This window comes from Alternaria viburni (genome assembly GCF_023758015.1).
Source record: "Alternaria viburni strain BMP 2772 chromosome Unknown scaffold_4, whole genome shotgun sequence".
Lineage (NCBI taxonomy): Eukaryota > Fungi > Ascomycota > Dothideomycetes > Pleosporales > Pleosporaceae > Alternaria > Alternaria viburni.
Genome location: NW_026055773.1, coordinates 783,140 through 805,139, shown reverse-complemented (window position 1 = coordinate 805,139; position 22,000 = coordinate 783,140). Strand labels below are relative to the sequence as shown.

The window sequence follows — 22,000 nt, the reverse complement described above, 5'->3', positions numbered from 1 at the left end:
AGTATCCGCTACGCCTTGTGGTGCCACGGTGGTTTCGAAAGCCGGGTTCCAGGAACGAGACTATGTTCGTTACACGCCCATGACGACGGCGCAATCAGGCACTATGCATACGGCTGGCTTCGAGCTTTGGTAAGACCAACAGACCGAAAGTGCGTGCAGGAGAAGCGCTGACCTCAAGTTTGTACTGCAGGATCGGGGTGCGCTTGCCCGGCGGTAGAGTTGATTCCGTCAACATCGCGACATGCTCGGAGAGTCCGACTACCTCGCAGTCAGCAACATGATCGGTGTGAGATCTTGGCAATCTGCAGCCACGTTGGGCACTGGGGCCGGGGCGTAATGTGTGGTGAGGTCGACACTAGACTCATCGGTGCGGATTATCTCGTCGGGCCTGCACTTTCCGGTCAGGCAGGCGCGAGTAAGCTTAGTAGGAGTAGACGCGCGATCGCATGGAGAAGGCGTTGAGTAAACATCTCGGAAATAATTAAACTGTCATTATACCCATCGAACCTTCCATATTGGTTGCGGATACACTCGATTGACCCTGTGACTACACCATCGGTCACGATACGCACCAGTAATCCAAAGAAGCATGCACGTAGAGCGTCGCATCATCAGGACTTGCTCTTCTTCGCCTTACCCTTGGCTGGCTTCTCTTCCTCCTCACCGTCATTCTCATCTTCGTCATACGTCTTCCGCTTTCCAGCGCCGGCAACCCTCGATGACTTCCTGGTTCCCTCTGTCCTCTCCTTGGCTTTCGCCTTAGGAGCGGCTGCCTTCTTTGGCTCAGCAGACTTTGCCGCACCCTTAGCACCAGCTTTGGCGCCAGTCTTCTTCGCACCAGTGTTGGCCTTGGGCTTCTGCGCGCTTGGAGGGGCCTCCTCTTCTGCATCCTCTTCCTCGGCGTCGTTGTTCTCCTTCTCCTCTTCGGCATCCTCCTTCTTCTCATTCTCCTTGTCGTCTTCCGCAGGCTCTTCGTCTTCTGCTTTCTCGGTCTCTTCCTCCTTCTCTTCTTTCTCTTCGGCCTTCTTCTTGCCCTTGGACTTTTGTTGTGGAGCCCCCTTCTTCGGTTCGTTCTTGCTGCCAGCCTCGTTCTCGTAGCCGCCGCCCTTCTTTTCGTACTCTTTCGAGAGCTTGCTAGCCTACAAATCGCGTCAGTCTATGCACGAAACAGTGTACGGTACAAAACTCACCTTCCAAGCACTCCATTGTCCCTTGCCACCACCGTCTTTGTTGGTTTCGTTCTTCACTTCCTCCTTGACCTTCTCCCTCAACTTAGGATCCGTTGGCTTTCCTTTGCTGGATGGCCTACGCAGAAGAACATCATAGTCAGCATTTCATTCTCAAAGATATCATAACTTCAAGCCGGCAGCGCCAGCGCCAGCGTGTGACAATGCGCGTACTGGACGCGAACAACAAAACGGCGCATCATCACCATTGCGATCGCGGTCGCAATCGCAATCGCAATCGCAACATGAGAACAACACCAAAACTACATACATTTTCAATATCTATCACCGAAAATTACGATGCTGAGCGGATGTGCGTAGTAGTAGTAAAGCAGCTGATGTAAAAAGAGGCAGACAGGGTAACAATCCAAAGGCGCGTCGCAGTCGCGTGTCGCCAACTATGTACCTGGCAGGCTGGCACAAGCGGCAGGATTTAGCGTCTTTTTGTTTTGATACGCAGTTAGCAAGGGCCATGACATCACGACTCCTGAACATGGGCAGTCCAGCCATCTCACAACAACAATCATGCACGTGCGCAGATGCCGTGGTACCACACCCCTCTTTAGTCGTGGCTCCAGGCGCGAGGGTTCGACGCTTCCGGTTTCCAGGGGCGATATATGCGCACTATCGATTTGCTTGGCAGGGAAATGGACTTGGGGAAGTTTAAATCTCGTGTGGCGTAACGCTTGATACGGGGGAGATGCGTTTGTGGAATGTGTGCAGGTGGAGCGTCCGCGCGAGATTTCGATTACCCAGAAATGGGCTGCCGTGGCATCACGGGAGTTACACTCATGGTACAGCTGCTCTCGCTACCAGTCAAAACCGACCTTGGTTCCAACTCGAGGTATCTCGAGAGGCCTCTTTTGGTGGGGCATGTCCGCAGCGGATGGAGACATGCATTGGGAGAGATAACAGGATAGTAATACGGCTCGCTATGTTCATGTGTGTAGTGACAACAGGCAACCCGCTAATAACGCGACAACCAATTGTCCAAGGCGACGACGCTGCGTTCATTTCTGTTCGCTCGCTTTGCCAGTAGTCCCGTTCCCCGCCTCGCCTCGCTGCTCGTCGCGCTTAAACTTCTTATCAGCCTCTTTGACTATTCTTTCTGCCTCGCCCATGATGTCGCTGCCTACCCTCCATACTCGCAGTATTACGCCCTGTTCAGAGAGAACCTGCTCTGCATGTGCCCATCTCTGCCGCCACAACTGCTCCTTCTTTGTGCCGTACTGCTCGCCTGCAGCACCACCTAGGGTACTACCTGTGCTGGTGCGGTTAATGCCTTGCCGCGGCGCTGCAGTAGAGAATGGCTGAGATGTTTGCGCAGAGATGGCCTGAGGGCGACTATGGTAGGGTATAGAGGGTGCGTTCTGCCACGCTGACGATGCTTTGGAGCCCACGTAAGACGCTGCGCTTGCAGCTGTATCGCGGTTTCCGCGTCGAGGCGGAGGTGGAGGTGGGCCTTTGCGAACACCAGTTACATCTAGACTGGAAGCATTGGAACCGGGCTCCTCTGTGGAACGCAGTGCGGGTAGATTACTGTAGACAGACCACAACTTGTCGCGAGCCATACCAGCGTATGACTGCTGGTCCTCTGACGCCTGGCTCTGGTAGCTCATAGATGGCTTAGGTCCCACTGGAGGCTTGGAGAGTGCTGATGTGTTTGCGCTTCTTGAAGCACTGACTTGCTGTGCAAGCGGACTGGATTGAGTGACAGCCGCTGAGGTTTTTCGGGGCTTAGGTGGTTGCGGTCGCGGGTTGGAAGTGGATTGCGCATTGAATGATTCCGTCGACGGGCTCCTTAAAGCGACTGGCTTCTTAGGAGGCGGCGGCGCAGACTTCATACTCGCGTTCGAGGCGACTGATGAGCGATGTCTTTCGTTGTCGGCTTGAGTTTCACTATTGAACTTCCTCAGCGCGGGTGAATCATTTACCTCATCGTCGGAGGATAGGTCTATCAGATTGTTCGAGGAAGCTTGTTGTGATGTGGTGTGCGGAGAGGACTTCCTATTAGGCAAACTTGGACGCTTGTTGTTCTCCGCATCCATGTCACGTAATGAGGCTGCAATGGCAGCTTTCAGTTCAGGGTCGTGCTCTTCAGATGGCGGTCGAGCCTTAGTCGAAGCTGCCGAGCTACCACCACTGTTACGTTGTGTCGATGGTGTTGATGAAGAGTGGTCGCCTGGTGAGGACCCGGTGGAAGGATCAAAGAAGCCCGGGCTATCTGTCGTGGTGACGTCGCGGATGAAAACGGCGACAACTCGCCCAGGATTTTCAAGCACGAAATCGGTATAAACCTCCAGATCCGCCTCGCCACTATCTCCGATTAGGATGAAGTTTCGTTCTGGGAAGTCTCTTGCGATCTTATCCAGAGTGACCTTCTTTCTCTCTGCCACGGGCTCGAATATGCCTTGGAGCATACCGCTGTATTGCTTCAGGTGGAATGAGCCTGGTGGTAGTCCAGCTAACTCAAAGTATTTGGAGATGACAGGATATAGCTGCCAGGGCGAGTTGGAGACATAGTGGAACTTGACTCCCAGCTCCGCCATTCTGTTGTACCACTCTCTGACACCATCGATGGTGAGATCGACTAGGTCGCGGATGAAGACGTTGCGAAAGATTTCGCGAGCGCCGCTGCCAATAGCGGAGTGCTTTATTGTGTCATCAATGTCGCTGATTATGCTGATACCCTGCGAGGCAGTGACAATCACTTCCTCGGTTGCCGATAGCTTGTCTGATGCTAAGATGCGAACGTGGGTGGGTACGAAGTCCAAAGCCGCGCTCATACTGAAATGGCCTGCAGCGTCGGTGTATACGGTCCTCTGTTTCGATATGTTCTCATTGTAGAAGAAGACACTGATGGGAGTATTGGCCATGGGTATCGCTAGGAAATGTCGCAGCCGAGCCATCAACCGAGCGTTGGCTTCAGCGAGTTCTGATGGGCTCATCTCCGACGGCTGGTTCCATGACCCTCTCTTCTGCAACGGTTGAATACTGGCTTCGCTTCTCATGGAATCCTTGGATGTGCTGTGAGCGAGCTGGTGGGTCCTGCCGTTGTTCGGCCGCGTGCTGTTCCCACTCTCTGTCCGGTATAGCTGCGTGTCGTCCATGTCCTTGGCTGGCCTCTCGCTGTAAGCACCGCGTGCTGCAGCTCTTGCCTCTCTCTCGCCCCTCCGTAGAATTTCCTCGGCCTCTCTAGCTGCCATGGCTTCGTCTTGTTGGGCGTCGCGCAGGTGGGCTCGTTCGCGGAAGCCATGCCGTTGCGGACTCGTATCGCGACTACTCTCCGCGGATGAGTTGGGCGTAGCAGGTGCCTGTACGCCGACTAACTGCCGTGCGAGACCGATGAATAGCCTCTGCTTCCGTGACATCTGCCCCCTGTGTGGCGAGTATATCCAGCCGCGCACATCGACGTCGACGACCGCGTTGTCATCCTCGTAGTTGTTCCATTGCTGCTTCCAGAACTCGGCATCGCCGGCGCCGGTCGAGTCTCGAACGTCGCGCCCTTGGCCTTCCGTCTCTTGGATGGTGCCTGGCTGTGCTTCTGGCTTCCGCTTAATGTGTCGCCGGGCATAGCTGGGAAAGAGTATCATCTCCTCCCGCCCGCTTCTAACGACGGCGGCATCTGGGAATCCGCCTGGTGTATCGTCCTCGTAGTCATATTGTGCCTCCTTGCTACTCCAGTTGGAGGCATATTGCTGCGTGTACGTCTGCCGGAGTTCGTTCGCGGCCTTGAGATAGCCCGCCAGCTTCCGTCTCCGCGTGCCAGGCTCTCGCGCCTCGTAGCTCTCTTGGTACGTCATTGCTTTGTTGCCGGAAGGTGTAGTTCCCGGACGCGTGGCTATCTGCTGTCGTCGCAGCCTCGCAGCATCTTCGAGATAGCTGCGGCCGCTCAACCTCCGCGTGTAGCCTCGTAGGCGCTGAACAATACCCTGCTTCCCCTGCGCCTTGGCAGCCTGACGGTAGACGATGTATTTGTAGATGCGGGCCTTGGCGCTGTTCTTGAGCGAGTGGAGCGTGTCGTGGCGGAACTTGGAGAGGTGAAGGCGCGCGCGTGCTCGAGTCCGGGGGAAGAGGAAGCGCAGGAGCGACGAGGGACCGTGGGCGGCGGGCTTGCGGCGGAAGGGCGATTTGGGCATTCAGCCGACTCAGCGGGCTGCAGCTGTCTGACTTTGCTGGACGAGGGATTGCGCAGGCTTCGAGGCACCCGATGCATGTTCTAGGCACTATGATGCTCCAATTCGGCTGCCGGTACGTCATGTGTGGAGGTGCCTGCGCCTCTAGTCTCAGCCACATGTCAGCTGGCCCCTGGGTCTGGCAACACGGCACCGTCTTTTGCAATTCACCATACAGCTACGCATCAAGTTTCTTGGTAGTCTTGTCTTCTCTAATTCTAGGTTCTAAATCCGCCAACCTTCAGCGCTTCGACAATGCCGCATCAACCGCCTTGCTGATATGTGGGACATCCTTCTCCAGTGCATCGATAATCTCATCCCACATCCTTGCACTCAGCTCCTTCATCTCAGGCCCTGCCAGGCTCGGTGGAGTTGGCTGAATGCTGTCCTCTTTCCAAAACCTGCCATGTACACTCTCCCCCTGCGTGGTCCCACTCAACACCATGTTCGCAGCAGAAGCCGCAGATCTCATGAACAAGAAGATGAAGAAGAACGCCAATATGTGCACGCCAGGAAAGAAGCGGTCGCGTCCCAAGTCGGTATTGACCCAACCAGGGCAGATGCTGGTAATGATCACATCGCCTGAAGATATCTCTTCGGCAAGCTTGTTCGTAGCGTACATAAGGAAGACCTTGGAGAACTTGTACTGGCTACCCTCCTTGTGGTTTTCTTCTTTATTGTAGTGCTCGAGTACGCTGGGCTTTTGCCGGACTTCTGGTGGGACAACAGCGCGTTGGTGTAGACCAGAGTTGACAAACTCCAGGACCGGAATTCTGCCAGTGTGCTGTTGAGATTCCTTCAGTTTTGGTAGAAGCAAAACGGCCAAAAGTGTTGTAGATAGTGTGTTGACCTGTATGTCCTCTTCCCATCCATATCTTGACTGTATGAACTTCACTCGCCAAGCACCAGCGTTCAACACAGCTATGTCGAGATGGTCAAGCGCGTGTGCACGGTTGGCGAAAGCTTCTAGGCTGTCATACGACATCATATCGAGTTCCCAAACCTCCAGCTGATCATTGCGTCCGAGCCGAGCCTCCAGAGCCGATTTCGTGGATTCGCCTTTCTTCACATCGCGCGCGGCGATGATGACTTTGGCGGCACCCAATTTCGCAAACTTGAAGACTGCCTCTACGCCGATACCCGAAGTCGCACCAGTCACAATGATGTTCCTGCCAGTATAATTTTCATGGACCTCTTTTGGTGGTGTGATCCATTTACTTTTGAAGACTCTGAATATGCCAGCCATCGTGGACGAAAAGAAGGTGGATAGTCTACCGATGAGTTGAAGTGTAGCACACTGTAGCAGAGAATATATTGAGAGCTGAGTGCGATTGAAAAAAAGAACGATATGATTGGGAAACAGAGCGCAAATGCAGGAAGAAGGCTCGCCCTAAATGGAGCTCTCTTGCGGCGTAGCTCAGCTCCGATTCGTCCACGAGTGTTGTCCAGTCTCTCAAACCGCACGACACGTACTGGGTAACAAGTCGAGAATTGTGTACAGTCTAATATGAAGAACTCGAATGTCCACTGGGATTTACACGATATCGATGTTTCCTCAAGACGGCGTTGATCTGGATGCTGAGGGCTGCGCAGAAGAGCTCCTCTACTTCAGTGAACAAATGGGTATCTTTGCACGAGAATTCTTTCCCAACAACCCCGAACTTAAACAGAGGAGCTTCCCGAGGTCGTATTATGAGCGAGTATAGCTAGGCAATGAGACGTAGCGACAAATGGATAGAAGTTAGGATGATGCAAGACGTCTTTCCCATCCAGAGTTCATGACTAGCGGGGCTTGGCATACGTGAGTGGTTGGCGATTTCGGGCAGCGTCAACGACGTAAACACGCGAGTGAAGGTAGAATTGTATGCGCCGCCTCGCCATGATAGCTCCGTACCCATCGCCCCCTCGCAACCGCTAAACCAACACCACTACTCTCGCCCGACTCACTGCGCAACCTCCCACAATGGCCTACAACCAACGCCCACCACGAGGCCCCGCGGCCGCTGGAGGTGCCCCAAACATGGGCCCGGACTTCAACGCCATGCTCCAGCGCTCCATGCAGGCACCTGGACAGCTGCAACCCCCGGGCTCCGAGATTCCACGCGGGCCCTCGCCGTCTTCTGGTGAGCCACGACCCCCGCCGACACGCACAATGGCGCAGTGCTAATACCGCCCCAGGTTACGAAGGCGTATACAGTGCCACTCCACCACCACAACATGCAAACATGCTCGGTGGTGCACGAGGGCAGGCGCCGCCCCCTGTACTCCCCGTCGACCTCCCACCGCAGGCCTTCCTGACATCGGCAATGCTATTAGACATGGTGGACAGTATGGACACACCTAGCCAGGAGTCTGAGAGGACATGACGTTGACACAATTCAGAAAAGGTCGACGTGCTATTACGTGACGAGAAAGAGTACATTGGCATATTACGCTCCTACGACCAATTCGGTGCGTCCACCACCAACCCTCCCCGCGTCATCGATACCCCAGCTAACACTCTCCAGCCAACCTCGTCCTCACAGAATGCTACGAGCGAATAGCAGCCCGCAATCCCGACGCATCGCCCTCCTCCGACCTCTCCGTGCCCCGCTGGCTAATACACGACGTCAAGCTCCCCGGTGTCATGACCGTACGAGGCGAGAACGTCACCATATGCGCGACCGTCGACCTCGACCGAGAAGAACACCCCAAAGGCGCAATGTTCGCCGAAGAAGACCAAGTCCGCGCGTTGGCGGCGTCCCAAAAAGCAGAGAAGAAAGAGGCGGATTCGCGGAAAGCAAAGGCGTTGAAGCAGGCTGGTATTGAGCCTGGCTTCGGTATGCAAGGGTAGTTGGTCAGATTAGGTCTACCACGAATACAAAAGGGCAAAAACACGGGGAATAGGGAATATGAATTATGACATGGAAGCTTTGGTGGCATCGGAAAGAGACTCGTTATAGTCTCTGGCTAGCTACGCTTGGCCGTGGTTATGATATCAATGATACCAGGACACTATGTCCACCTGCGATTGGGCAACGTCTCGATTTGGGGGTTTTGGAGCGTCGACTGATCTGGCTAGAGTGATGTCTTGCTGCATTTGAAACGATATAGGCCGACTGGAGTCCGAAAATCGAACAAAGAGGGATTGTCTAAACTCTTCTCGGACTTCATGACTTGACTTCAAATAACGTGACGTTGCTGTGTGACATGGTTACGTTCATCAATGTAAGCGACAATGTGGTGGCCAGTACACGTTCAGGGAGTAGAGCGTTCCAGGTGTCAAATACTACCTAGTACTAGATTGTGTTCTGAGAACACTATACACACCCTGCCCATTTAAGTCTACGATCACTAGAGTATCTTTACGATTACATTGTCTGGCGCCATGGTGCCTACAAAACAGATACAGTCGCGACCCCCTTATTATGGGTACTTGGGAGTCTTGTGCTGCTTCACTTCAATATCAACACGCACATGAGCCATGATACTCTCAGTACCTTCAGCACGATGCGTGTCTTCGATATATGCAGCAATGGCAGCAAAGCCTAGCGCAGCTGGTAGCCAGGGCTCTCAGTACCGGATGTGTGGCATGATGCATTTTTGCGGCTCCATAGCTTCATTTGGGCATGGCAGAGCGGACGAGTTCAAGCGATGGCACGATCGAACGGCGCCGATCGTCTGAATGAGGACTGAGGAGGACTGAGGAGGACTGCCATGGCGATTCATGTCTCGCTATGATGATAACAGACAACTCAAGACATCTATCCTCGGAAAGGCCCTGCCCCTTGTACTACGACGTGGGTGTAGCAACACATGTCCTGCAAGACACAGCATACAGCATGCATGAGGCTCCACTGTGGTACATCAAGCTGCGCCTGGCAGCTGTCCAGTCCAGCCTAACGGTATATGCTAAGCCCAGGCGGCTCGACAGCACTGCCTCATTCCAACCGAGAGTGTATATGGCCGTCGAGGCCGCGCTACCGAACGTATTCGCGTGATCGTAATGAGGTACGGGTGGAGCCGTCAATATGGGCACGGCGCGTTCGAGGTGGGTATGGTGGGTACATGTATGCAGTGAGCTGCATTCGGTGACGGACGTTGGTCCGCTGCGTTGAGGGGTCACCGAGCTGTCCGCATCGTTGCTACGACGAAGGAGCATGTCGGAGGGACAAGATCCCTCGTGTCACTCCGCTGCACTACTGTTGTGTCACAACATGAACACTGGAGTCAACATACGATGCGTTTGTGAGTTCCACTTACCGCTGATGCTGGAGAGATGCTCAGGCGGGAGGCACAAAGTCACCAGTACCCAGCAATCTCGTCTCGACGGCCACGGCACTGACAAGATTTCCATGGAAGGTCCCAGCAGGCAGCTCGCGACAAGACCGTCAGACTGCACGATGCAGCTTGAACTCTGACGGGAGAGTAGGGCCGGTGTTGGACCAGGCTACGGGAAGAAGCAGCTGTCAAACGGCGGCTAGTGCTCCTTCCATTGTGGGTCTTGGCTGCTCACCAGAGTGAACGACTCTTGGGCGAACAACGGAGCTTCCTGCACAAGAACAAAACTGATTAGTACAATGGATATTCTGTACTAAGCTGCAGTGAAGCCTTTATCCGCCGTTAGTACTGTCTTGGGTGCGCGACGTATAGCGTCATCCGCAGAAGGCTCGGCTCGGTTGAGAAAGATCTGGGAAAGCCTCTTGACCTTGTTGAACCCAGTTCTCGACAGATTTGCGAGGCGCTGCAGCTCTCATTACCGGTGTTGAGATGCAGGAGGCTGAGAGACGCGGTAGAGCGATGCGGGTAGTGGCGACTGTGCCCCCTAGTTCACTCCGTGTAAGACGCGTGATAGTGGGATGCATTCCGCGTGTCGCAGTCGAATCTCGGACACTGGAAGATGTAGAGAGTACAGGAAGCCGTTGTGTATAAGAGTTTGAAGATGAGAAGTGGGTGTGGCTGCCCTTCGACATGGATGAGGCAAGTACTAGTTGCTAGGGTACCATACTTTGGAGGCAGTCACGTCGGACGTGTTCTGTCTCCAGCCCTCACGACCTTTCACCCTCTTCATCAAGCTGTCATCCGGCTTGGTATCATCATCTACGATGCCACATCCTCTAGGAACCTCCAACACGATGGCGTGGTCGTCACACAGACGTGCGGCTCCCCTCTGATGTCACAACGCTCCCGCACACGCTCCTCGGCCAGCAAGCAAGCATTGAACCTTCACGCCGCTAACCTCCTCGGGCTTACAAGCCTGGAAGTCCAGAGATGCCCGACCAACTCTGCAGGCCATGATGATCCATTACTTACGCTTCCAGCGACGGCCAGAGTTGTAACGCAGATGAACCACATCTCTCTGACGAGCGGGGTGAGCAGCTCATGAGACAGTAGGAGCATCCAACGATCGATCAGCCTAGCCGACCTCGGAAGGACACACCGATGAGCTGCCCTCAGCTGCGTCATACAAGACCGCTTCGCCCACTCGCTCCACGACTCGACGCTTAGCGACCCTTACCCTGCGACGCTGGCCCACACGACATACACAAGAATCTCTTTCTTCCATTGTTAGCAGCGAATGAGTATACCTCGTTGGAACAACAGGAGACGAAATATGGTAGCGTCCAATACTAGAATGCATTGTTCCTAGATTGAGACATGCGAAAGGGCAGCGTCGAAATGGAAACGCCAAAAGAAACCGGAGAAAATGCCATGCGCGGTCTAGAACCGTCATTGTTTCCGACTCTTTCGAGATTGGGCTGTATGCACAATGCACGGGGACGGAAAAGCCACGACGCCAAGGCCAGATGCACGCTGCGTGCCAATCAACAATGAGTAGCCAGCGTCGGGGAATTGAGACGTGTGGAAAGCTGCAGGTACATGGAAAAGCAAGCAAGAGACATTGGAAGTAGGCAAATACCGGATTGGGCAGCGCACGACACCCTCGGCACTGCCCAGGCTACGTACCAGAGCACTATACACAACTCCGAGTCGAGCCCGCTCGGTGCAGCCGCGTGGAACGCTGCGGTTGTATAGTCCGATTCGCTCGACGCGATATCTCTTGCCGATACGTCTCCTCGAAGCCTCCACAACGATCGCACAAAGATAGCTTGCTGGATCCTATGGCGCTCCGTCTCCTCGTGAGGTGGTTTCGCTAGTTTGCTCTTTCCTCGCTATGCACGCCGCGCTTTGTGGTCTGGGGTATCAGGCTCGAATACCAAATATTCGTCGGGTGTTCCTGTTCTCGACTTTGAACGCGCGCTGTGAAAGACAGATTTCCTCCCGGGGGCTTGGGATTTACACATCCCGTATTGGATCGTATGGGCGAGTTTCGCTTGGTGAATACTCCGTTCGTTGTGGGCTCGATGACTGAACGCTGCTGTCTGGAGGCGATTGGGCTGTCTGGACTTGTATTGGTGACCCCGATCCTGACCCTGAGCTCGTGCCTGGCATCCCTTGTAGCATGCTGCCGGCTTCTGCAAAGTCATTTGAATCAGCTAATGTACTTGTATAGGGCGTCACCGTAGCCGACCGCTACCTCGAGTCACCAGAGTAGGGCACAAATGCACATACCATATTTCCGCTGGATGTCTCGGAGTAACTGCGACACTCGCCACTTCAGGATGATCATCTCGACAGGTGGGATACCTTCAGCACTCAGGCGGGCGTTGATCCTCTCCAGCATTTGTTCTTTCTCGTTCGCGGGGATGAGGATCCATCTTTTCCAGTCAGGGTGCGCCTCTGCAAGCTGCCTGGCCTCGTCTTTGGTTATGAACTAGTCCCGTTAGCCAAGCATACCCTTGCGACAAGAGTATACCTACGTAGAATCGGTCCCATTGTTCCTGGCTGTGGTTTGCAGCTGTTCGGGCCTCTTGGACCGTCGCATTTATCCGAATACTCATGGCGACTGGACGACCTGGGGACAACGAACGACGCTCAAAGAAAGCCTGCTAGTTTCTGGAATCACAGGAAGCAAGAGGAGCGGGAGATTTTAGGGCACCGCGGTCTACCCCCCGCTTCCGCCTAGTCTTGGCAGGATTTTGTTTTGAGGGAGGCTGAGGTGAGGAACTGTGACGGTGCTCGCAGGGCTCGGGCCTTAGAAAGTCGGAATCGGCGGTGGCTGAAATGCTTGTGCGTCATTCTCCAAAGGATGTCATTGGCAGAAAGCACCTCGAGTAAGAACGGCAATTTCTCATGTCTATTGTTTTTCCACGAACCTCCTGGCAGACGTTGGTTCTCGTGTCATATCGCCCTGGTGGTGGGCCACCGACGAAGGACGATCAGCTCTTGCTGTCAAATTTCATGCCGTACGCCCATTTGAACGTTCCAGCACGGACATTCGGTAGTCTTCGGCAACACCACGTTCAGTAATTCTAGGAACGATGCGATTGCTTTTCCAATCGCAGCCGTTCTTAACGAATATGTGTCGTACAAATACAATATAGGTCATTCAGTAATTCAGCACCAGGCGACCGGTCACGCATGGTTTCGCCTGACCAACACGAAGATTATTCAGGAGGTGCGGGATCCTTGCAATTAAGAGGCCTCTGCCGCAGCCGAGCGCGGAAAATTCGATACTGTACGCGTTCGGCCGCTATGGTCGATCAACCGTGTACGCGGACCCGGGGTCAGACTCGATAGTCCAGGTCACATTTCCGGCCCTAACCGGCCCGAGCCTCAATGTGCAGCACGTTCCAGGGCTATCCTAGAGAGCTGATGTGTGGGATGCTATACCACAACGCTTTGCTTTGCCCTCTTGTCTCAATTTTCAAAAGCCAGATCCTCAAATTTGGGCCTGAAACGCACCCCAGGGCAGACCTCTCCTTGCTTCATCTAGTACGACGTCCCTGCTCATATCCTCTTCTGGTTCCAACGGCGACACTGCGGGGCACTAACTGGAACGGCAAGTTACGCCGTGCGCTTTCGACTTCGAGTTCCCACGTCTTACGCGCCTCGCGTGGGACTGAGACATGCAACACCAGACTCGTGGTCATCGTTCCCAACGCTGCCTGTACTTTGGTTACGCCACGCGACGGCACTAGCTCAGATCTTAGTTCTGTGTACCGCTACACAAGGTCAGCTCTGCAGCCCATAAGCAAGATGCGGGTTGCACGGCATGGGAAACAATGCGCGACCGCTGCCAGATCAAGGTCGACTGCATCATCGAGCATGCGACTGTCTGTATGCATATTCCGAGTTGGAAAGGCGCCTACCGAAAAGAACCCCGACTCCGAATGGTTGTCCCACTATTGGATGACTCGCCATCTTTCACCGCCCACGTCAGGTTACTCACCGGTGGTTGCTCACTATCGCGATCTGACTTGCTGACAGTTGGCGGCGTCGTTGACGTCCACCATGTTGTATAGCTCCAACTACCCCCACACTAGGCGTCCGTACCACACGGTCGCGTCTGCCATGCCATCACCGCCCGGATCAAACTGCTCGACTAAGGCCTGCAATCCAGACCACTTGGTGCAGAGTTGGGCGCCTTCGTTACGAACGACACGCCGTCAGCAAATCTCCCCAGGTTACGCCATGCATGTTGGTTTTCAGAAAGCAAGAAAAATGATGAAATAACAGGGTGGATCTGATCCGAGCACCGTTCTCGCGACCGTTAGCGTGGAGATAGAAGGACCAAACTTCGCCATCGCTATCCTTGCCTTGGTCCTTCGACACGAAGTGCCGTAGTAGTTCAGTAGTACATGGGTTCGGCGCCAATCATTGGTATTACATTGACATGGTTTGGCCCATATGACTTCATGGCATGTGAAATGGAAGTACCAGCACTGACACATCTCAGCTCCAGGACATGCAGGCAGACTTTGTACGCGCACGTGCGTCGCTGCAGCCCTATGCTCGACATGATCCAGGTAAAGCGAGCGGCAGGGCAAAGTCGGGATAAAGGCTTTCTTCTTCTCAACGACTTCTCCCGTTCTCCCTAATATTATCCGAACGCTGGGATTGCTTGCTTTTGTCAGCGGGCGACTGCCGATTAATCAAGTTCATTATCGTCTGGACACCGCATTGGACCTGGTGCTCCTTGTTAGCATTATCGTTTGATCGGCTCTGTTGATTGCTAGTCATCTTTCGCATTCGCATTCGCCTCATCATACTGCCACCTTCTCATCTAGAGACCTTTGCTCATCCCGGATTTGCATTTCCGCGTTTTGCTTGTTCTTGTCACCTCTCAGCGCGCAACGGACGTTTGTGCATCTCCACCAAAGCTCCACTCAAAGCCAAGACTGTGCGTTTACGAACGTCAAGATAGACAACACTATCAAGAAGCCTACGGAGCCTGCGAAAGAGCCTGATGCAAAACGATGCAGCGATTTACTCCAGCCGACTCGCCAATGTTTCTTCCATTACCTACTAAAAGTCATGACAACTTCTCCTACTATCGAGTCTTTCTTGGTTCGTTATCAGTTGTTTCGTTTCATCGCCTCTTCCGCTGCCGGGCATAATCCCTGTTTCGTTGATGCTGGTTCGTCGGAAACTCTGTGCCGAATACATTGCATGGTTTGTTAGCCGCGGGGAAATTCTGTAACTTCGCCTCCATGGTCGCTATATGCTTTACGCAACTGTCGCGATTACTGATTATTTTCCACTCACATGTTTCCAGAGATATAAAAATCTACTCAATGTAATGCGGGAGCTGGCGGTCCGATGCATTCTTGCCAAACATGGTAATTGAAAGGAAGCCCCTTCGTCTCTAGTGCACCAATTACGACCATGCTAGGACCTTGGCTACTATATTACCCCACAACTAGAGTCACTTCAAGGTACGATTGCCGTGTGATCCAATTCAAAGCGGAGAGCCCTGTGCCGCTCCGCTTCGAGTAAGTATTGAGCGTAGTCGCAACGGATTCCTATAAGTTATGTGGCAGCGAGCCCTACATAGTAATGGCTGCACACTCGCCGAAATCGAAGTCCCATTTCAGCATCATGAAGATACTCCCCATACTTGCCCTAGGCGCAGCTGCGACAGCGTTGCCCTCAGCAATCGATCTGTCCCCGCGAGCCTCCATCTCAAAAGCCGATGGTCTCAAGTTCAACATTGATGGTGTTACCAAGTGTAAGTCGACAGACCGCTAGCCATCTTCGCACCACTCATATTGTCATTAGATTACGCTGGAACCAACTCTTACTGGATCCCTTTCTTGACAAACGATAACGATGTCGACGTAATCATGGGCCACCTAGCCACCTCAGGCCAGAAAATACTCCGGATATGGGGTTTCAACGACGTCAAAACCATTCCAGGTTCCGGCACAGTATACTTCCAGTCCTTCTCTGGATCTACCGCCACGATCAACACAGGCACAAATGGTCTCCAGCGCCTCGACGCCGTAGTCAATGCTGCAGAAAAACACGGAATAAAGCTCATCATCAACTTTGTAAACAACTGGACCGATTACGGGGGCATGGCCGCCTACTTCTCCGCGTGTGGCGTTATCAGTAATGCGCAATGGTACACATCGACCAAATGCCAGACCATGTACCAGGCGTACATCAAAGCTGTCATTTCGCGTTATCGCAACTCCAACGCTGTGTTCGCGTGGGAACTGGCCAATGAACCGCGCTGCAGTCTCTGCCAGACATCGGTCCTTACGAACTGGATCCGCCAAACGAGTGACTACATCCGTTCTCTCGACTCAGATCACATGATCACGGTCGGCGATGAAGGCTTCGGCCTTCCAGGTGACGGCTCTTACCCCTACCAGTACACCGAAGGCATAGACTGGGAAGCAAATTTGAGATTGGGCAACATAAGTTTTGGCACCTTCCACCTGTACCCGGATAGCTGGGGAGTAAGCAACTCGTTTGGCGACGGCTGGATTGAAGCGCATGCTCGGATCTGTCAAAAGCTCAACAAACCGTGTCTGTTTGAGGAATATGGCGTACCCAAGAAGGAGGACCACTGTCCTGTGGAGGGGGGCTGGCAGAAGACCAGTCTGTCGTTGAGAGATAGTGGGATGGCGGCGGATTTGTTTTGGCAGCTGGGAGATACGGTGCAGAGTACGGGGCAGTTGACGCATGATGATGGGCATACGGTTTATTATGGGAGTGCGGACTGGAAGTGTTTGGTAGACGAGCATGTCAAGGCTATCGGGTAGAACGCAGGCGTGAACCCCGTCCCGTGTTGGTGCTTTGCTAGCTCACAACGCGACGCGTGGAGGGGCTGAACCCCAACACTCCACCATGTACCACATCACCAAACCCGATTGATTCCGCCCAAGGGTTGTCACGCATCACCAGGCCCATTGAGACACCCTGATGTCGTCTGCCTACAGCTTGGCAATGATTGTTTGCAGTGCTGCGCAGGGCATATTGCAAACTGCAGAAGGAGACACAAGCTTCGTCAAGCTTGCCGAACGGCGAGACATGCTCACAAAGCGCAAGCAGCCGTGATTGACAGCTGCGCATTCGCTACCGGTTAGAAGAGGCACTATGGAGACTATGGACCACTACGAGGCACAGCAGAGTGGTCTGGATGTAGTTTGGGGGCCATAATCAAGCGCCACAAGCGAACAGCGTGCAGCCGCCCAGAGACAGCTGAACGTGCGTGCAACCGCAGCGGACAGTCGGGTCATCCCTTGAGGCCTTATTCCTCAGGCTTTTCGCCGACTAACCTTGCGATGTCGTCTCTTCTCTTTGCGACAGTCTATTTCCTCGATCCCCTGTCGTGAAGTCTTGCCGTCGCATCCAAGCTGAGCCGCTCACCTGCAGCCCCAGGTCATACAAACGCGGCCTCGCGCAGCCTCCCGCCAATACCGACCGCAAGAACACTATAAGAAGAGAAGGCTGAAACGTAGGCAACAGCAAGAGGGGCGCTATCCGCCAGGCATCATGGTCGACCGCCGGCCACTCATGCAGGAGTCCTCGGACCTCTCTGAGAGCTCAGACAACACGCCCGCCCTGCCTTCGCTCGGCTTCTCCAGCAACTCCCATACTCTCGGGCTTACTACCCCGCCGCCTGCGCGACCGCACTACGCACGGCTACAGAGCGATACCACCGCCGTCGGTCGCAACACACCAAGTATCGTACAGGAGGAGGACGAGGAAGAAGACATTGCAGACGGCTTCCAACGCGGCAAGGACAATGGACTAGGCATAGCAACATCCCCTGTCGCGACAACGCAGACCGCCAGGCGCGTTAGCATACAACCCATCCCGCGACGAGCCGTCGGTCCTGGCCCCAAGAGCCCGCCCACCAAGAGCCCCGGCGCATTCTCGCCTCTAGGCTCAGCCGACCCATACTTTGGAGGCTTCCCCAAGAGCTCAAACGAGTCCACACCCGATCTGCGACGAGACAGGTTCAGCCCCGATGTTGGTAGAGCAAGTCCTGACGTCGGCACGTACGAAGAGTTTCGGCACGGCATACTCAAGAACGCAAAGCAAAGCAACAGCAGCATAAATGAGTACGAAACATACATACATTCCGCTGATACCGATGGACTCCGAGGAGGAGGCGCCGCTCCCTCGATCAAGTCAGCATACGAGAACGACTTTCGCCCAATTCATGAATGCGCGACGACACGAGACTTTTACCACCCACGCATCACCTGGCTCAATTTGTCTTTGATTGTCATATCGCTGTTCTCGTGCTTGTTCTCTGGCATCTTCTTGGCCCTGGCTATCCGTGCCCCTCATTATGGGCGGCGCATTACTAGCCATGGGCCTATTACGCCCGCCGATGCTATCCTACTCACGACGGTCATGGCCAAGCTTATTGAGTTGTCTTTTGTGACGGCATTTGTGGCTTTCCTTGGGCAGGTGCTTAGTCGGAGGGCGTTTATGAAGGATCATGGGAGGGGGGTTACGTTGTCGGAACTTAGTATGTGGAGGTGGGTCGTTCAACCAGGTAAGCAGATGTCCTGTGTGGATCGTTTGTGAGGCGTGTTCTGACTTTTTTGTGATAGGCACTTTGATCACCCACTGGGAGACTGCAAAGTATGCTGGACTGTCTTTTCTGGGCATACTGAGTTTGCTGAGCGCTGTTTTGGCGACGCTTTACTCATCTGCAGCTGCCGCTACTGTTCAGCCTATGCTAAGAGATGGTAATTGGGATAACGGCCTGGTTCTGGCTGGCCGTGTCAAAAGCGATTTCGCAAACATCAACTACCTCAAGGAAATGTGTCAAACGCCCATTCGAACCGACCAGAAAGCTCAAGGAGAAACTTGTCTACAGATGGAACACGCTGGCCAAGGATACCACAACTTTCAGCGCTACCTCTCGGATTGGGATCTATCAGCCAGGAACGGCAACGGCACTTCAATCCAGAAGCTACGACCGCAGGGCTTTGGGCTTCTGTACGAGAACACTACGGTCACTGGGCAATGGATCGATATTGTCAACACTACTGAGGTTTCCCAGAAGTACGGTAGGGTTATCAACAATGTGACAATGGCAATGCCTCATTCAGGCGTGTTCGCTGCTGCCCGCGACCAAAGAAACGGAATCCTGCAGCCTGAAGAGCTAAACTCCGAAGGAACCTACTCGTTGCGCGCTTCGGTGCCGTCACCAGTATTGAACGTATTATGCGTAAACATGAACAGGACCGAGCTGGAGCCTATTGTATACGACGCCTGGAACGATGAGGTGGTCGATCTTCTTTCTTGGGGAAACGTTCCCGGTATCAGGGACAACGCGACCACAACCAACCAAACTGTGGTGGATGACATCTTCGGCTGGGACGTTAACGACACAACAACCACGATGAACTGGCCGCCCGTCTTCGGCAAATACCCCTTGCCTTTCAACACAATCATGAACCACACTAGCTTTGCCTGGGGACGATCCGCAATCTACCTGCTAGGACAAGGAGGACCAGATGATGTTGGCATGGATGGGACAGGCATCTTCTCATTGTGCAAATTACACCTCACGGTGAGACCAGGATGCAGTACACGTCATAATGTCACCGGCTCGGGCGCGACTATGGAAGCGCTTTGCGAAGACCCCAACGACAAAAAGGCCTTCGTCGAGACGGGCGAAGAAGTCAGCGTCAATACAAAGGGCGTGGCTAATTGGCGCGACATAGGTACTGACTGGTCCAACAGTCTGTCACTCGGCACAGGCCTCATGGATGCAAATGCGAGTACATCCAGACTATTGACACAATTGGTATTGAAGCCTACCAATCCGGATCCAGAAAACCTTCAGGTCGACCTAAGCAATGCCATACCCAGTTTAGGGGAGGCCCTGGCTGTTTTGGCTGGATGCACCTTGCTGTTGAGTATGGTGGATACGCCTTTTGTGACGTTCTGGGTGTGTAACTCTTTCTTTTTCTGTTGTTGGCGTCTTGCCACTTCGTAGCCCTCACTAGCGAATTCGCTGACACAACCCACAGAACTATTCCCACCCTATGCTCGACGAGTACCAAACGCAATACTTCAACGCCTCGCTCAAAGCCCAACAATATGCATCCGGGGGCATGCCCGGCGCTTCCAAAGCATGGGTACTCATACTTGCTCTCGTCTTCGCCATGAACGTCTTCGTCCTCATCTACTTCATCTTCCACCGCGGCCTGGTGACAGACTTCTGCGAACCGCCCAACCTTTTCGCTCTCGCCGTCAACTCGCCCCCGTCGCACGTCCTCGCCGGTTCCTGCGGCGGCGGCCCAGAAGGCAAACAATACATGGTGAACTGGTTCGTAAACCACGAGGGCAACCACTTATACATGGAACCCGGCGAGAAATCACATCTCCTCGGTGGCCACGGCCACGGCCAGCCGCACGTACACATGCATGCCCATACCCACGGCCCAATCCACGAAGCTCCACCAAGAGAAGTCAAAGGTGTTAACGGCTTCTTCGCCCAGATAGCCGAAACGGTTAAACGTAGATTCAGTATGAGAGAGCGTTCTGCGCCGACTAAACTTCGGCCAGCTAGTGCGGTGGAGAGTCTCAGACCCCCTGTGACTGTGAGGCCGGGTAGTATAGCGTCGGATTATGAGATGGAGGATGGGCAGACGAGGACGTCGAGGCAGTATCAGAAGTTGGCGAAGAGAAGGAGTATGCTTTGAGCTTTTTTGGCTTGGGTGGTGTGGTAATGTAATGTTTATATGTAATGAATGTTTGACCGATACTCACGTCTGCTATCGAATGATCAGCACTTACAATATCTCTGAAGAACCCCAGGAATTGGACAAGATGAGTGTAAGTGACTGGTGGTTGGATGCGTTAGATCATCTCACTAGAAATAGGTAACGGCAGCTTGTGGTGAACAGCTTGCAGTCGTGCAACCCATGTGTTATATATCCGCCTACGTGATTCCAACAGTTGCATGTTGCGAGAGAAGAAGTACATTGCAGATGAATTTATCGCCGCCATAGGTACCATAATTTCTTCGCTGTCATCTCCGTATCCACTTTCCACCACCCTCGCCCATCGATAGCTACCACTTACTCCTATGTCGCCAGTCCACTGCATCTCTCGCGTTTGGTGGTTCATTGTCGTTTCGTGCGGCCTTGGGCTTGATCGGGCGTACTTAGAACGATCCGTCTCGTGGCTGTACGTCAGAGCTACTGGCGATTTCTTTTGGCTATCACTATTTAGTGACATGCACAGAAGCTTCGACTAGTCTTTGCTGCGAACCTTGTAGCCCCCATCGTAAGGTTGAAGATCATCGCCCTTGGGTCTTGGCTATCAATGCTTAGTGTTGTGTCGTGAAGACTCGGTTGAGTGTGGGCGAACCTTATATCCTCCATCCCCAGGCTGATCTGCGTAGATAATCCTTGGCTATAGCTTGTTAGTATTGCATTTTGTAGTGAACACTTGACCTTGCGATAGCGCATCATCCAGCACCAAAGTATCTATCCACGGGTATAGAATGAATCATGCGTACCTTACTATCATACGAAGCCATGTTAGACCTACTGGCGTGAGGGATGTTGAAGCCTGGATGGAAGTTCGGGATGATGTTTCGGATATTGCTAGTAACGAAAAATGCTGCCCGGATACGATGGATGGTACGATGCTCTTATCCACAGACCTACGAGCGGGAAGCAATCTCGAGACTGACCAGCTGATACAAGGTCTACATGCACTAGTATCCAGCCGACACTTCCAGATAGTCATTCGTCAAATCTCACCGATGAGACACCCACCAGGCGACAAGGCTGGCTCTGTGTCCTATCAATATAGCATGACTTACACATACCCCGCTTTTGCAGGCGACATTCTGGGCCGGCACGGCAAGTATAGGCTCAAATGCTAGGACTGTAGCCTATGATACTCGAGAAAAGGAGCGGTGTAGCTCTCCGCGAAAGCCACGTTCTTTGCTATCGGAGTGACGAACCGCGAGACGGTCCGATGAATATCAAACACACCTTCCCTAGATATCACGGGAACAGATAGTGCTAGGCATTCTGGATTAATGGCATACACTTGAACGCTATGAGTGCGGAAAGTAATACAAACAAGAGGCCATTATCGCGGATGCGACAGATGGTAGCATAAATGAGACAGATCTAAGTATGGCTAGGTCAATGAGGACGACCTAAGTCTCTGGGATGTAGGCTAGAGGACTTCAGGTTCAACAGAGGCTAAGCAAGATATGTAATATAAGACATTGTATAAAGAGAGTTATACCACCAGGGGGTAAACGAGTGTAAACAG

General features: G+C 53.5%; 7 protein-coding genes across 7 annotated transcripts; 3 read left to right on the top strand and 4 right to left on the bottom strand.

Moving 5' to 3' along the window:
* Positions 1 to 611: 611 nt before the first annotated feature.
* Positions 612 to 1,435, bottom strand: J4E79_002541 (uncharacterized protein; the record flags this gene model as incomplete). Its single annotated transcript, XM_049351439.1, has 3 exons — positions 612 to 1,139; positions 1,191 to 1,305; positions 1,401 to 1,435. 3 exons carry the CDS (start codon positions 1,433 to 1,435, stop codon positions 612 to 614), a joined length of 678 nt encoding a protein of 225 aa, XP_049214077.1.
* Positions 1,436 to 2,236: 801 nt separating this feature from the next.
* Positions 2,237 to 5,365, bottom strand: J4E79_002540 (uncharacterized protein; the record flags this gene model as incomplete). The annotated part of the gene is made up of 1 exon (XM_049351438.1): positions 2,237 to 5,365. The coding sequence occupies one exon, from the start codon at positions 5,363 to 5,365 to the stop codon at positions 2,237 to 2,239; it is 3,129 nt and encodes a 1,042-aa protein (XP_049214076.1).
* Positions 5,366 to 5,642: 277 nt separating this feature from the next.
* On the bottom strand, positions 5,643 to 6,647 carry J4E79_002539 (uncharacterized protein; the record flags this gene model as incomplete). The annotated part of the gene is made up of 1 exon (XM_049351437.1): positions 5,643 to 6,647. The coding sequence occupies one exon, from the start codon at positions 6,645 to 6,647 to the stop codon at positions 5,643 to 5,645; it is 1,005 nt and encodes a 334-aa protein (XP_049214075.1).
* A 717-nt stretch (positions 6,648 to 7,364) lies between these two features.
* Positions 7,365 to 8,234, top strand: J4E79_002538 (uncharacterized protein; the record flags this gene model as incomplete). Its single annotated transcript, XM_049351436.1, has 4 exons — positions 7,365 to 7,524; positions 7,580 to 7,729; positions 7,784 to 7,852; positions 7,909 to 8,234. The coding sequence occupies 4 exons, from the start codon at positions 7,365 to 7,367 to the stop codon at positions 8,232 to 8,234; spliced, it is 705 nt and encodes a 234-aa protein (XP_049214074.1).
* A 3,639-nt stretch (positions 8,235 to 11,873) lies between these two features.
* Positions 11,874 to 12,282, bottom strand: J4E79_002537 (uncharacterized protein; the record flags this gene model as incomplete). The annotated part of the gene is made up of 3 exons (XM_049351435.1): positions 11,874 to 11,914; positions 11,954 to 12,155; positions 12,202 to 12,282. 3 exons carry the CDS (start codon positions 12,280 to 12,282, stop codon positions 11,874 to 11,876), a joined length of 324 nt encoding a protein of 107 aa, XP_049214073.1.
* A 3,040-nt stretch (positions 12,283 to 15,322) lies between these two features.
* On the top strand, positions 15,323 to 16,494 carry J4E79_002536 (uncharacterized protein; the record flags this gene model as incomplete). Its single annotated transcript, XM_049351434.1, has 2 exons — positions 15,323 to 15,452; positions 15,503 to 16,494. 2 exons carry the CDS (start codon positions 15,323 to 15,325, stop codon positions 16,492 to 16,494), a joined length of 1,122 nt encoding a protein of 373 aa, XP_049214072.1.
* Positions 16,495 to 17,227: 733 nt separating this feature from the next.
* On the top strand, positions 17,228 to 20,406 carry J4E79_002535 (uncharacterized protein; the record flags this gene model as incomplete). The annotated part of the gene is made up of 3 exons (XM_049351433.1): positions 17,228 to 18,242; positions 18,301 to 19,649; positions 19,732 to 20,406. The coding sequence occupies 3 exons, from the start codon at positions 17,228 to 17,230 to the stop codon at positions 20,404 to 20,406; spliced, it is 3,039 nt and encodes a 1,012-aa protein (XP_049214071.1).
* Positions 20,407 to 22,000: the final 1,594 nt, after the last annotated feature.